This window comes from Leiobunum rupestre, chromosome 1, assembly GCF_980474605.1.
Source record: "Leiobunum rupestre chromosome 1, qqLeiRupe1.1.hap1, whole genome shotgun sequence".
Taxonomy (NCBI): domain Eukaryota; kingdom Metazoa; phylum Arthropoda; class Arachnida; order Opiliones; family Sclerosomatidae; genus Leiobunum; species Leiobunum rupestre.
Window position 1 is genome coordinate 20,742,612 of NC_143384.1, and position 14,076 is coordinate 20,756,687.

A 14,076-nucleotide genomic window follows, 5' to 3' on the forward strand; every position below is an offset into this window, starting at 1 on the left:
AAATTTATACAAACGCCGGCGTACGCCGCCGCCGCCGGTCATTTTGGCCACGCCGAAGACGCCGCCGCCGTAGGCCTAAACGCCGGCGTAAGCCGCCGCCGCCGCCGGTATATTTTGGGTCAAACGCCGCCGCCGACCCATATCAGATCGGCGCAGGCCTCTACTTTAGGTATCTGACTAACATTCTAAATTTGGACTTCGTAAATTGCGCGGTAGCTACAGGTTACAACACACTTTGCTGCCATCTAGCTACAGAAAGTTAAAGTATTACATACTTATTTTTTAGTTAGATAATTTAATGATATAAATATCATTATTAATATATTAATACTTATTTTATTTTTATTGAAAATCAATGTTACTTATAATACGTTACCAAAGTTACAAATCGGGAATACGTACGTAAGTTTCACTTTCAGGTTGGTGATTGGTTCAAACATTTGACAGGGTTTCAAGTTTGACCACGTTGCGAACACGTTTTGCCAACTTCGTTGTATTTCGGTATGAAATGTCTTTAAACTTAACAATTAATGTCGCGAAATAATAGAAAAAAGTTACGAAAACGAAGAAAACAAGCTCGCAAACTACCAAATAAATACCAAAATCGTTCAGCATCATTTTGTTCAAAAATTGATTTAAATAGCACTTCTAACTTAGAATCTGTAACATTGAAACCAACAATGGGTATCCCATACCCAAATAACAACGGGAAAGCTAACAATAAGAACTCTACATTGAAAGACTTCATTCAAAAATCGGTTAAGAAAATGATATTCTTTAAATCAACGAAGAAAAGCAAAAAAGAACATGAAAACTCGCAACAAGATTCTGAATCAACACGAAAATTAACAAATAGACACTTACCTCAATTCACAATCGAAGAAGTGGAACCATCTTTGTCTAGCCTAGGTGGTAAAACGTCAGAAATTGATATTTCAAAGAAAGTTCCAACATCACCTATCTGCGAAGGAAAACTGCTGGGCTTGGTAAGTATATTGGGCATTTTGTATGAAGAAGAGTTGTAATTAAATATTATTACAGCAATACTTAGCAAAATGTAGCCATCCAAACCTTTCATTTGATGATGAGTACTCGACTTTATCATCATCCTCAGATCTATCCCACATGTTTTACGAGTCTCAAGAAGAAAATAGTAAAGTTCCAGAAGTAATATTTGCCAATTATCCTTTGAAAAAGTATGATTTGGAAATCGAACAAGAAGCCAATAGTAATTCCTTACCAACCGAATCAGAGTTACAGAAAATGCAAAAGGAATTGAAGTATACCAAATATGGCAGTGTCTATTCCAACCTAAACTACTTTAAAAAGCCTAAATTGTGGCTTGATAGTTCTTTAGATTCATTACAATCTTATCACACCTACAGTATTCCTGGTAGTTCCAACAGCTACAATATCGAACCATCCCCAAACGAATCGTTCATTTTAACTGATAAACCAAGTGAAGTTATGGCAAACCCATTTAGCCGCAAACATTCTTGTACAAATATGGAACAAACTCCAGTTATAGTTAGTCGAAGCAGCAGACAATCTCATTCTATGCTAGAAAACCCTTTCTTGATCCCTAACTACGATGACCATTTCAATCAAACCTCATTTAATAGTAGCAACCTTTTGAGTCCCTCTCAATCCAAGTTAAGTACTTCACCCAAAAATATCCCAAATACTAAGCAAAACCCTTCAATGGTTAATCCTTTTTACAATCACACGCCAAATTTTAAAGTTCCAACTCAATGTTTAAATGACTATTTAGAACTAAGTCCAAATTCCTACCTTAAAACTGGGTTTAATAATAAGAAAAAATATTAAATTCCAAGTTTTCATCTCAATTCTTATTTAACTAGTCAACAGAGTTAAAACTGCTTTGTATTGTCCAAAAATATTTGTTAATACATGTTAATAAAGCAACTTTATGTTAGGATTTTCTTGCAAGTTTTTTATCCAAATTTTATATTTTTAATGGGGATATATCACATTTTTAAATGCATAGACTTGAAATTGTCAATTTTAATTTTAGTTTAAAACAATTACACCGCAATTTAAAAACAAATTTTAAAATAAAAACAAAATTGCGCAACAAAATATAAATTTTTAAATATCGTTCCATATTTTAATTAAATTAATCTTTTTTAATTCTCTCGGAAAATAATAACTGTCTCACTATATTAAATAGATCAACGAAAATAGAGGTTCCTAGAAATACTAGAAATGTTCCAAACCAATGTGTTACGGTAAATGGATTTTGAAAATATATTATGGAAAATACGATGGAAAGAAATTTCCGTAAAGTTAAGACTAGAGTCACAGTCAAGGATGAAAATTCTGTTACGAGAATGTTAACAGAACGAATACAGACATATCTAGATTTCTTAATGTAAGAAAAAAATAATTGCTTAACATAACATTTAATTTAGTGTATAAAATTAAGGATACTGCGTTATAACGTTTCCAAAAAGGTACAACCAAAGCTTCGGACAAAATCCTATTAACGGTACTGAAACTGGTTCTGAAATATTTCAAAAATTAAAGTTGCATTTTCCATATCTTGTAAAATTTACTTCAAATTTACCAGAATTTGAAAATATAACAGCGTGTGAATAAATATCCCTCGCTAGGAACAAAAACATCGGTAAAGGCATCGCGTGCTAGTTCAAATTTAACCGTTAATTAATATATATCAATATTTTTAACATCATTACCATATTACTGTATAAAATAACTGCTCTCGTGGATATTTCCCAAATTTCTTGGCTAATAATTCTTGATAAATTCCCATTTGGGCTGACAAAAACAACGAAATTGTGAGCATTGTGACACCCATTAACCAGTATATGAAATTCCAGTTCTGATCACTCGTCGTTCCACCTTTTCCTGACTTTAAAAAATTCATATTTAAGAATAAAATTTTGCAACACAACTAACAAGAGATGATGCCAATTTCTAATCATGTTATTTTGCATCACACCGAAAGAAGATACGTACAAAATTCTTGGCAGACGCAATAGTGCATAGCACAATCCCTACTGTGATCAGGATGACTGAAATGTATTTACTGAATATGTATCTTCAGTGAAACAAAAGCTTGTTAAAATTATGATAAAATGAATAGAAATTTGTAGTCTATTAACCTTTTTTTGTAAAAGATGAAACCCAAGCCCATATTTGCAATCAATGAACCCTTAATATAGAATAATATTATTATTCAGAATACTTATAGAAATTATAATTATTATAGTAATAATACTCATACTGATTTAAATATCATTTGTAATGGCATAGATATATTAAAATTAAGGGCATAGTTGGCAGCTACGCTTGTAATGAAGAACATGATGACAATGGCGAGATAATGCCTATTATAATCACAAAAGTTTTCACCAAAATTTTATGGTAATCATAATATAAGTTTTAGATAATACTTTAAAGGCACAGTTGGTTTTTTTGTAAAGAAACGTGTTGTGAAAAATAGTCCTTCGATGGTGATTATGAAGAATTGTGAAAATGTAATGATATTCCCACTACCAGGTACATCTCTTTAAATGAAATTATGTAATTAAAATTCGTAATTAAGAATTAATGGGTCAAATTTGAACTTGTACCTAACAAGGAACTCCAAGAAAACCACATTTATAGAGCACCCAAAAAATACAAGTACTATGGCAGTGATTTGTAATATATTCATTTTTGGTGATTACACCGGTTGTAACATCAATACAACTGTTTTACCTACTATTAACAACAACTACTTTAACTTTGAAGTTATTCATTTCAATTTAAATGGAAGAACACAGCTGTGTACTCCCGTACAATTTGGCAATCATCCCATGTACTACTGTAAGACGTAAGTCTGTAACATAATTATACCTAGATGGCACTACAAATTTCGGAGCAGACAAACTTCTCAAAGCGCCATTTTTAAAATACACTCCATAAAATTTAAATAAGCTCAGGAGGGAAACGAATCTTAAATATAAAACTTTTTATTAGAAACTAGGTAGCTTTTTCTTAATGTTATCGGACTTAAAGTCTCCTCTTTTTCCGGAGTATAAGGGTTATTTTTTATTCGGGATTGTAACGTGTGGGACAAATTCAGTCCGCTCGTCCATCTGATTAATCAGGGCGAGATATGTGTAACGGGCTAACGGCCACGTCAACGGGGGGATACGTGGGGACAGTGGCGAAAGTACTCCGACCACCCGTTGGGGGATAGGCAGCACCGTAACCAGGATTTGACTTCAGGGTGGGCACGCAATGGAAACAAATAAAAAAAAATAAAAAATTGTACATACAACCATACGGTCCAGGGTGGGCAGGGCCCGACGCCCCCCCCCCCCCCCCTGGTTACGGCCCTGGGGATAGGTGGCCGTCCTCATACGGCCATCCACAAACTCTGCCTCCCAGACGCTTGGGATTACAGGAGTACGGCGTACTCCTGTACGCCACTACTCTCGGCGGAGTACAAGGGTTATTCTTCCTACTCCTGAAAATCAGCAGTAATTAAAGAGTGTAATGTGTTAACCAGGGCTACGTTCAGTGAAGCTCATAGAAAACTTTTTTCCACTGAACGGTTTTTGTAATTTCCGGTTTTGACGTCACGTTGGCAACGTTAGCTCAACCACGGCCAACTTCGATCGCGCTTTTAGCGGCCCCGTAAATCACCTGAATTTAACGTATATATATTTTCCCACCAGGGTTTCGCTACCAAAATTTAACGTTAGTCAGATAGGAAGAATACACAAAAATCAATTCTTTTTAAATAAATTTAAAAAAAACATTGAATTAAACCGAATGTAAGTTAATATTTAACTAATAGTATAATATTTTTTAATGATTCTAATTTTTTAACGGTGTTTATAAATTATAAAAGAGTTGAACAGAAACCAAGAACATCCTCTAGATGCTGCCAGCAACATAGTATTATTGTTTAATACTTGAAACACATGTAAATAAATAAATAAAACAAAAAGTGAAAAGAAGATTCACTGTAACTTCAGGGTAAATATATAATTTTAGGTTTCAACAAGTTTTAAGCTTTCGTCTTTTTAAAACTAGAATAATATTGTATATTTAGTAAGGGCCAGTTTGTAATTTTATCTGACTGAAAAAAAATTCCATAATAAAGGTACAAACCTGAACAGAAATCATCCTCCTTGAAATGCCGGCTGCAGACCATCTATCTTTTACCCATTTAGTTCCAAAGATGTACCTAAGCATCTTTTATCTTCAATTGTATTAGTTTTAAGATTCTTACTCTTAAAACTAATTAGATTTACAGAACTCGTGAATTTGCTATATATATACTATTAATAAAGATTTGTTATTATTAAAGATTTATAAATTTTAAGAGAGACATTATCAAAACGCTCTAAACACCTCTACAGCCTTCAAAACTATGTATTCTAATATGGCGCCTTCACGTAAAAAACGCGTCTCTTTTTCTTCATTTAATATTTATAAGGTAATATTTTTTTTAAACTATGAATTATCCATAAATATATTGCGAAAAGATAGTTTAACTTACTATACCTTGTTTTTTCTAAAAAGGAAAGTGGAAAAGCGAAGAAAAAACATTTTTCCACGATTTCGCTTGTATTCCCCGCCTTTGGCGATAGTAGGATTTTGGTCGTATGTAGCGCCCCTATAGGGATTATTCATACACGCAAATTATCATTAGATGCGAGGAGATTTACGGGGTCGCTCAGTGTTGCCAATGTGTGGGATAAATCCCACATTGTGGGATTTTTGGGGCTGTGTGGGATAAAGGGATTTTTAAGCGAAAATCGTTGATTTGGTGGGATTTTTGGCCTGCATTTTTGAAAAAACACTATTTCCAGAAATGCATAAACCGAAAATATCAGACTTCTATAATCACAATAACCATAATATTAAATCTCTTGCAATTTTCAAAATACTGCTCATTTAAGCGTACGTTTCAATCAAAGAAGATTGTAAAATGACTTAACAAAACATTCCCTAAAGATTGTTTTTATAAAAATTATTAGTAATTTTTATTTAATTTTTTTCCCGCGCTGGCCTACGAAACTTGAAAATATTTGGCATGTTTTCCGCTGAGTTTTGGGAGGGGGCGTGGCTAAAAACGTGTAGGGGGTTTGGCTGGAAAGTTTGGAACTGGACTGTGGGATTTTCTCTCGTCAAAAATTGGCAACACTGGGGTCGCTAAAGCGCGGTACGCGTGATCGAATTATGTTACATATGCTTTCAGTTATAGTAGTTTTATTGATAAATTATAACTAAATGAGCAAAGGTTACAACTGTATTTTCTAACTTTAAAAACTGATTGTGCAAATATATATAGTAATTAAAAGTAATGTGACTAAATTAAAGCTAAAACAAGTTATGCTTAACATGGTAAATAGTAGATTATTATGACATTTAAACCGACATCTTCATCTCAATTTTGGGATACGGATCGTAGCCAATTAATTCAAAATCTTCTATTTTAAAATCTTCAATATCAATTATTGTTCTTTTAATCAAGAGTTGTGGGAAAGGTCTGGGTTTTCTTTCAAGTTGTTTTTGAAGGGCTTCGATATGATTTAAATAAATATGGGCATCTCCAATGGTGTGAACAAAATCTCCCAATTTTAAATTCGTGACATGAGCAATCATGTATGTCAACAAAGCATAGCTAGCAATATTAAAGGGCACTCCTAAGCCCATATCTGCAGATCGCTGATAAAGTTGGCAAGATAATTCTCCCTCTTGAACGTAAAATTGCACCAAACAGTGGCACGGTGGGAGCGCCATAGCCGGAATATCTGAAGGATTCCATGCACTCATGATTATTCTTCTACTCATGGGGTCTTTTTTGATGGTTTCTATAACTTCTTTTAGTTGATCAACACCTTGGTTATTATAAGAGGTATGCATATCTTTATATTCAGCTCCAAAATGACGCCACTGAAATCCATACACAGGACCTAGATCCCCTTCTTCTCTGTCCATTAATCCAATGCTGTCTAGAAATTTTCTACTCCCATTTCCATCCCAAATGTGAACACCTTCACTGGCCAGTTCTTTGGCATTTGTGGAGCCTCTGATAAACCACAGCAGTTCTTTAACAACTCCTTTCCAAAATACCCGTTTTGTTGTTAATAAAGGAAATACTCCATCTCGTAATGAGTAGCGTGCTTGAGTTCCAAAGGTTGATATGGTCCCCGTTCCAGTTCGATCCGATCTTTTATTACCTTGGTTTAAGATGTATCTAATTTGATCGAGATATTTATCTTCATCCAAATCTTCCCTTCGTCTCTTACAATCATTCTCAATACCCATAGTTTTATTTTAATTTATTCAATAAAACTTGATGAGAAAGTTTACATTCCACCAGTCACGCTTGGAAACAAAATCGTCAAAGGTTCAAAGGCTTTGATTAACGCGGGAACTTTTATGATTTTTTTTTTTTTGAGATACACACACATCGGTGTCGACCCGAGGCCTTACACACCAGCACACACACAATAACTGATTAATCAGGGCGAGATATGTGTAACGGCCACGCCAACGGGGGGATACGTGGGGACAGGGGTGGGGACACCCTTGGCGGAAGTATTCCGACCACCCGTTAGGGGATTGGTGGTCGTCCTCACACGGCCATCCACAAACTCTGCCTCCCGGACGCCTGGGATTACAGGAGTGAGCCACTACTCCCGGCGGAACTTTTATGATAGGCCCATAGTGAAAGGCCACAGAGCGTAAATTTAGCGCCATCTATTTTTTTATCTTCTTTTCACTTGTGAGAGTGGTAAAAAAATTCGACCTAGGCTCCTGGGTTCTCTAGTCACCGGCAAATATGATACAAATAGAAATGGTGTAAAAAATCAGTTCAGCATGGAGACCTGGCGATTATTAACGATCTTTGTGACATTTTTAAAGTGGCGAAAATCAATTAATGTTAAGTTCCTACCTTTGTTTCGCCTAGTTCTTAATTGGCTGTCATTAGATTTCGTCTGTTGTCAGTTTTTTCTATTTTCGTTTGTTATTTTGTAGCTGGTACTTTTTTTGTTTTTTAATTTTTCCTCTTCTTTGTTCTGGTGCTAAGACCTTTTATGTAATTTTGGAGTGTGTGGTGCGAAGACCCCGCTGTCATAGGCACCAAATAAATATCTTTCTTATTTTGAAAAAAAAAAGTCGACGAAATTCAAATACATGGTGCCAAGCCGATTACACCATCATAACTCGACAGAGTCATATTCCGTGTGAACAAAATCCCTAAACATTATGGCACTTTTTAATTATTTTATGAGAACAAAATTATATCCTGATAGCTTCTGATTGTAAACAGGGTCGTGAAGAGACTTTTCATGGACCCGGAGTAATTATACAATCACGGGCCCTTTTTGCGATAATATACGCATTAGTGGGCCCTTGTGGGAATTTTTCGCCAGACCTAGGGACTTTGCAGACTACAAGCTTCACACGACCCTGGTTATAAATAGTTTTCTTATTTTTAGTTTTATGCACTGCCACGATGACAAATGCACCAACCAGTACCACGTTATCCATAAGGCTGACTAGGCTCAAGCCAAGCAAGGATTCTATATTTTTAGAATATATAATCCTTGAGCCAAGAGGCCCACAAAAGCAGGGGATCATGTATCACAAGGGGGACAGGGATGTCGATGGGTTGAGAGGATAGGAGTAGGGACCGTGCCATGGGTTAATACGGCATTGGCACCAGGGTTGGACATAAGGATATTTGTTTAGTAGTCAGCCTGACTAGCGAGCCTCCTATCTAAATTTATTTTAGTAGTCACTGACTAGTGGGGGCAAAAATGGGGATATAAAACAAGAAGGACTGCCAACATTTTGCTTTACCTTTCAGAATTAAAATATGAGTTTATCAAGGTTCGTTTATTATCACTTGAGTTTGGCCGATCACATATTATTCACGACATAGAGTCTTTTACTAGTTTAAAATATTTTCATTGATAATATCATCAAATGACGAATTAATTTGAGATAGAGATTCTGAATTAGATATTGTATGAGGTGCTGCAGTGGACTCTTTGGACTCTTGATTTTCTACATGATAAAATAAAATGGCATTGATGAATGATTAATTTATGATACGTCATATTCACCTTTATTTATGAATATTTAGGTAAATTTTTAACTAGTCAAATTGACTAGTGGGCTCCCAGATTTCGGTTAATTTTATTAGTCAGAACATTTATTTTAGTAATCAAATGCCGTGACTAGTGCCTTTTTTAAAATTAAAAGAAAAAAAAAGCAGACGAAATTTCCTTGAAGTTGCTTGTCATCATCAGAATCAAATTTTGAAAGGTTCAGTTTTATCGAATATAAAGAGGTTCTAACAGGTAAAACGTGTTCAAATAACGCGAGAAAAACCGAATTTGACGTATATCAATTCAGAAAAACGTAATGTTTCGTACTTTGCTTATAAATTCAATTTTAATCGCCAGCAAACAAAGCATCATGTCGGTAACCGAGGCTTACATGGATTCGGGCAAGATTGTCAAAATGGAAGTAGACTACAGTGCGACTGTGGATGAGAAGATTCCTGCTTGCAAGGAGTTGGTGAAGGTATGAATAGGTTATCAATGATTTGATATTATCCTAAAAATAGTACTTCTTACAATCAATTCATTCCTATATAGGAAGGAAAAATAATGGAAGCCTTAGAAATGTTACTGGCTCTTGAGAAACAAACGAGAACTGTAAGTATATATTAATATGACCAACAATTAATTAGATGTTTATTATGCATTATTAAATCCACTTAGGGGGCTGATACACATTCAACTGGGCGTGTTTTAATTGCCATTGTGAAGCTATGTTTCGAAGCTAAAGAATATAAGCTTCTGATCGAACATATTGTGCTTTTAACAAAGAGACGTGGCCAGATTAAACAAGCAGTCACTAAAATGATCCAAGAATGTTGCACTTTTGTAGATTTAATGCCAGACAAAGAGACCAAGTTAAAGTACATTGATACTTTAAGAACTGTTACCTCAGGAAAAGTAAAAATTTTCATCTATTAATTTCAAATGATTTTCAGTAAATTATGTAATCATCATTAGATTTATGTGGAAGTTGAACGCGCCCGTTTGACCCACAAGTTGTCCCTTATGAAAGAAGCTGAAGGGAATATAGAAGAAGCAGCAAATATTCTTCAAGATCTTCAAATTGAAACTTTTGGGTCCATGGACCGCAAGGAAAAAGTTGAATTAATATTGGAACAAATGAGACTATGTATTGCCAAGAAAGATTACGTTCGCACTCAAATCATTAGTAAAAAGATCAGCATAAAATTTTTCACTGACAAAGAACATCAGGTATGTTTTTCAATATATATTTTAATTTTTATGTTAATATTTAGTTCTTTCTTTCAGGATTTGAAATTGAAATTTTATCGTTCGATGATTCAAGTTGACCAGCAAGAGAGCTCCTATTTAAATATTTGCAAGCATTGGCGTGCTATTTACGACACACCATGTATTCAAGAAAATACTATTAAAAAGCATGAAGTAAATATTTTTTGTGTTTTTACGTTTAAAAAATATTTTTGGAAGCTGCAATTTCACTTTTGCACACCATCATTAGGCTTTAGCATGCCATAGGCCGCATTCAGTAACTCTCAACGAAGTATCTGAAAAATTATTTTTGTTGAGGCCGTTGCTAACGTTGAACGCTTTTTACGCTTGTGGTAAATTTTGTAAAATATTGTCTGTTGAGGCGTCTGCAGCTAGCCTGACTCCGTGCTGCGACGTCACATGACTGTTGAGCAATGAAAAAACCTGCTCGAAAAACGATGACTTTGTTGCTCAACGAATGTTCAATGTGACGTCAAAAAACCCATTCAGTAAAAAACCGCTGACTGTTGAGCTCAGCGCTGAGCTTTTTCAGAGTTACTGAACACAGCCATATTAGTATTAGTATAATGATTTTGAATTTATTTCAGGCCTTGAAGAACATTGTTCTGTACTTAATCCTGGCTCCTTACAACAATGAACAGTCGGATTTAATCCATCGTGTTCAGGAAGATAAAACAGCTCTTGAAGAAGTCCCATCCTATAAGTTAGTTTTTTAATTTAGTTTTTCATAAATTTAACCATTAGTAAATCCCTAAATTTAATTATAATCAAGGGAATTACTGAAACTCTTCACGCGTGCTGAACTGATTGTTTGGCGTGGACTCTGCCACGACTATGAGAATGAATTACGCGAAGGAAAGTCCAGCATTCCATCCCAAACTCCAACCAACGTGTTCTCACTCTCCACGCCTGAAGGAAGCAAAAGATGGGCAGACTTGAAACAACGTGTTGTGGAACATGTAAAAAATTCATACATTTCCTTTTTATATATGTAAATTGTAGTATCTATCATTTTTATTATTTAGAACATCCGTATTATGGCTAAATACTACACGAGAATTAACTTGAAGAGGATGGCCAATTTGCTAGAGCTTTCTGAAGATGTGTGTGTTTTTAAATTCCTGTGATTAAATTTAAAAAAATAGTTTAAAAAATTATTTACTGTTTAAAAAAATTAACAGGAAACGGAAGAAATTCTTTCGTCTTTGGTTGTGAATAAGACAGTATGGGCCAAAGTTGATCGTTTGGCTGGAATTATCAATTTTTGCCAACAAAAAGAACCTGATCAAGTTTTGAACTACTGGTCGAGAAATTTGAACACTTTGATGCAGCTCGTTAGCAAAACGACTCATCTCATTAACAAAGAAGAAATGATTCATAAACATCTTCATGTTGAGTCTTAATATAATTGGTAATATTTAATTCAAAACTCCTTAACCTTGTTTTTCATAAATATTATATTGATCATTGACTTGGAGTCTTTTTTAGTCGTAATTTTTTGCTGCTGAATTTAATAAAATTACAACTAAAATGTTTTCTGCTAATCTATGTTATTTCTTTCTATTTTTTATGGGATGTTTTTTGGGGTGGCTATTTAGCTCGTGTGACTACGACGACTTGTTTTTTCTCAATTAAATATAACTTTATCGCTAGATGGTGCGATTTCCGCTTTATTTTCCGCCGCGTTTTTTTAAGGGTTCGTCTGCTCCAAGTTTTGTAATAAGTTTCCAAGAAGGCGCTATTTAGGATTAGGATGTAATCCCGAAAACGTTTGGCCTAATTTAGGCCATATTTTAACGACTCAAGCGCTTAATTAGTATTGTGCGCGTTTTATAACAATGCCAATCTAAATTCAATGGATACTCGCTAACAGAAACGAAGTGAAAATCGTGAGTAAAGTATTTTAAAATATAAGAGTTTGTTTCTGTAAACGTAAGCCTATAAATTCGAAAACTGATCATTTAAGTTTGGCTTAGATCAATAAATGACGCTATTTTTAATAATATAATCCATTATTGGGTGTTTTAAGGGAATTTAACACTTACTAGGTTCATTAATTATCAAGTAACTGTGAACTTCATTTGTCAAAAGAGGACGTTACTTGTCCGTGGCTGAACCTAATATATTCAAAATGTTACCTTTTACATAAGTAACGTAGTTAATATTAGTGTGACACTTTTAATTTTGCCCTTTAACTTTTTTCTTAATACCACCTTTCTTCACTAAAAGGCAAATTAGTAGAAGGATTAGCCAATTAACATTCCAGTAATTTAATAGTATTTTTGTAGTAATTATGTGTGTCTCGACGTGATGGGTCTAGAAACCTTTTTCCAGCAAATAAAAGAACTTAAGAACTTTGTGGTTTATTTTTTCTTAATGGTCAGCCAAACTCAAATTCAACCAATCCAATAATCATAAAATGTAAATTATGTTGCTTTATGGGACATTTTATTAGGGAGTCTATAATTAGTTTTCCCCCTTTAACTCCCATTTTTCATTTCCTGTGTAATAATAGAGTGTAGTCAAATTACAAAAATGTTACGTGATGTCACAAGTCTGGGAAATTCTCAACTGATATTTTAGCCTGATAATTTAACATTAACTTAGAAATTGAATGTACGAAAGCTTTCTGCTCGTTCTAACTTTATCTCTGTACAACAGCTAAAAGTGCCAAGCCTAGACGTATTTAAGTTTAAAAGTCGTTTTCTATTTCCTCACACATTTAGTTGACTTGTATTAAGGCAGATGGCGCTATATTTTGTAAGCTCAAATGCAACAGAATTGTTGGAAAAATTGGGGTTGAATTTTAGGTAGCACAACAAAGCAAACCTAAGCTGTGCATGCGTCGCGTAGACTTAAAACTGACTGATTTGGAAAGAGTTTTTAATTTAATTTTAGTATAGTTAATGAAGATGATTTTTCGATATTTTTGACGTAACTAGGAAGAAATGATTTGATAAATTATTTAGCCCAGTATCGTACTTATCATTATGCTAGTACATTAGTGTTCCGTAATAAACATAGATGACATTAGTAGTTCGTCGGGTGCAAATTATTATCTTTTCCTCCATTTTTGCGTTTCATTGCTGTCGCATACGTTCGCGTTTTTAAAAAAAAATATTTAATGGTAAATTTAAAGTAAAATTCTTAGATTTTAAATAAAAACTATATAAAAGTCGAATTAAAAACATTTGAAAATACATTTAATTTATTTACCCTTAATTTTTAATATTATTGCAGTATGATTACAAAAGGTTTCTCTTCAAAATAAAGGGTCTCGTCACGGGGCCCCGGAATTATTGTTTTACCAGGGCCCGGACCCGTACTCGGAGGCCCTTAACAAGACGTCCCTATTATCCAAAAAACAACATTTTAAAAAGCATGAAACTGATTTAAACATAACAAGTTCTATCCGCTTGCTTAAAAAAGAGATAAAAAAACATGTCAGTTTAGTTGAGATTTATGAGAAGTTAGTGGATTTTATTTCATTTTGTAGAAGCGGCGCTTTTTCAGTAGTTGGGCCCCCGCAGTTTCTATTTTAACAAAAATAAATTGTAATTTATTATACGTTTAAGAGAAACACGTCAGCTCTCTGTTATAGATATTTTTTATACCCGCCAAGGCTTAGCAGGAACCACTTTAAAGAAAAAGCCGAATAGGCACTTATTCAAATTCGTTCCGGTTCTTATTAACAACTAGC

The 14,076-nt window shown here is 34.2% G+C and overlaps 4 protein-coding genes across 4 annotated transcripts; 2 read left to right on the plus strand and 2 right to left on the minus strand.

Annotated features, from left to right (window-relative positions):
- The first annotated feature begins 353 nt into the window (after positions 1–353).
- On the plus strand, positions 354–1,909 carry LOC149961309 (uncharacterized). Its single transcript, XM_090170474.1, has 2 exons — positions 354–986; positions 1,042–1,909. The coding sequence occupies exons 1-2, from the start codon at positions 531–533 to the stop codon at positions 1,825–1,827; spliced, it is 1,242 nt and encodes a 413-aa protein (XP_090026600.1). The 5' UTR covers positions 354–530; the 3' UTR covers positions 1,828–1,909.
- A 200-nt stretch (positions 1,910–2,109) lies between these two features.
- Efr (ER GDP-fucose transporter) lies at positions 2,110–3,851 on the minus strand. The gene is made up of 9 exons (XM_090170481.1): positions 3,618–3,851; positions 3,438–3,551; positions 3,269–3,371; positions 3,147–3,196; positions 3,001–3,082; positions 2,726–2,893; positions 2,588–2,663; positions 2,452–2,524; positions 2,110–2,378 (listed from the first exon to the last, which is right to left on the minus strand). Exons 1-9 carry the CDS (start codon positions 3,698–3,700, stop codon positions 2,138–2,140), a joined length of 990 nt encoding a protein of 329 aa, XP_090026607.1. The 5' UTR covers positions 3,701–3,851; the 3' UTR covers positions 2,110–2,137.
- A 2,485-nt stretch (positions 3,852–6,336) lies between these two features.
- Ts (Thymidylate synthase) lies at positions 6,337–7,420 on the minus strand. Its single transcript, XM_090170490.1, has one exon. It carries the CDS (start codon positions 7,312–7,314, stop codon positions 6,412–6,414), a length of 903 nt encoding a protein of 300 aa, XP_090026616.1. The 5' UTR covers positions 7,315–7,420; the 3' UTR covers positions 6,337–6,411.
- Positions 7,421–9,226: 1,806 nt separating this feature from the next.
- On the plus strand, positions 9,227–11,920 carry Rpn5 (regulatory particle non-ATPase 5). Its single transcript, XM_090170496.1, has 10 exons — positions 9,227–9,359; positions 9,465–9,585; positions 9,660–9,719; positions 9,786–10,022; positions 10,083–10,337; positions 10,395–10,529; positions 10,964–11,079; positions 11,149–11,335; positions 11,402–11,479; positions 11,558–11,920. Exons 2-10 carry the CDS (start codon positions 9,478–9,480, stop codon positions 11,777–11,779), a joined length of 1,398 nt encoding a protein of 465 aa, XP_090026622.1. The 5' UTR covers positions 9,227–9,359; positions 9,465–9,477; the 3' UTR covers positions 11,780–11,920.
- Positions 11,921–14,076: the final 2,156 nt, after the last annotated feature.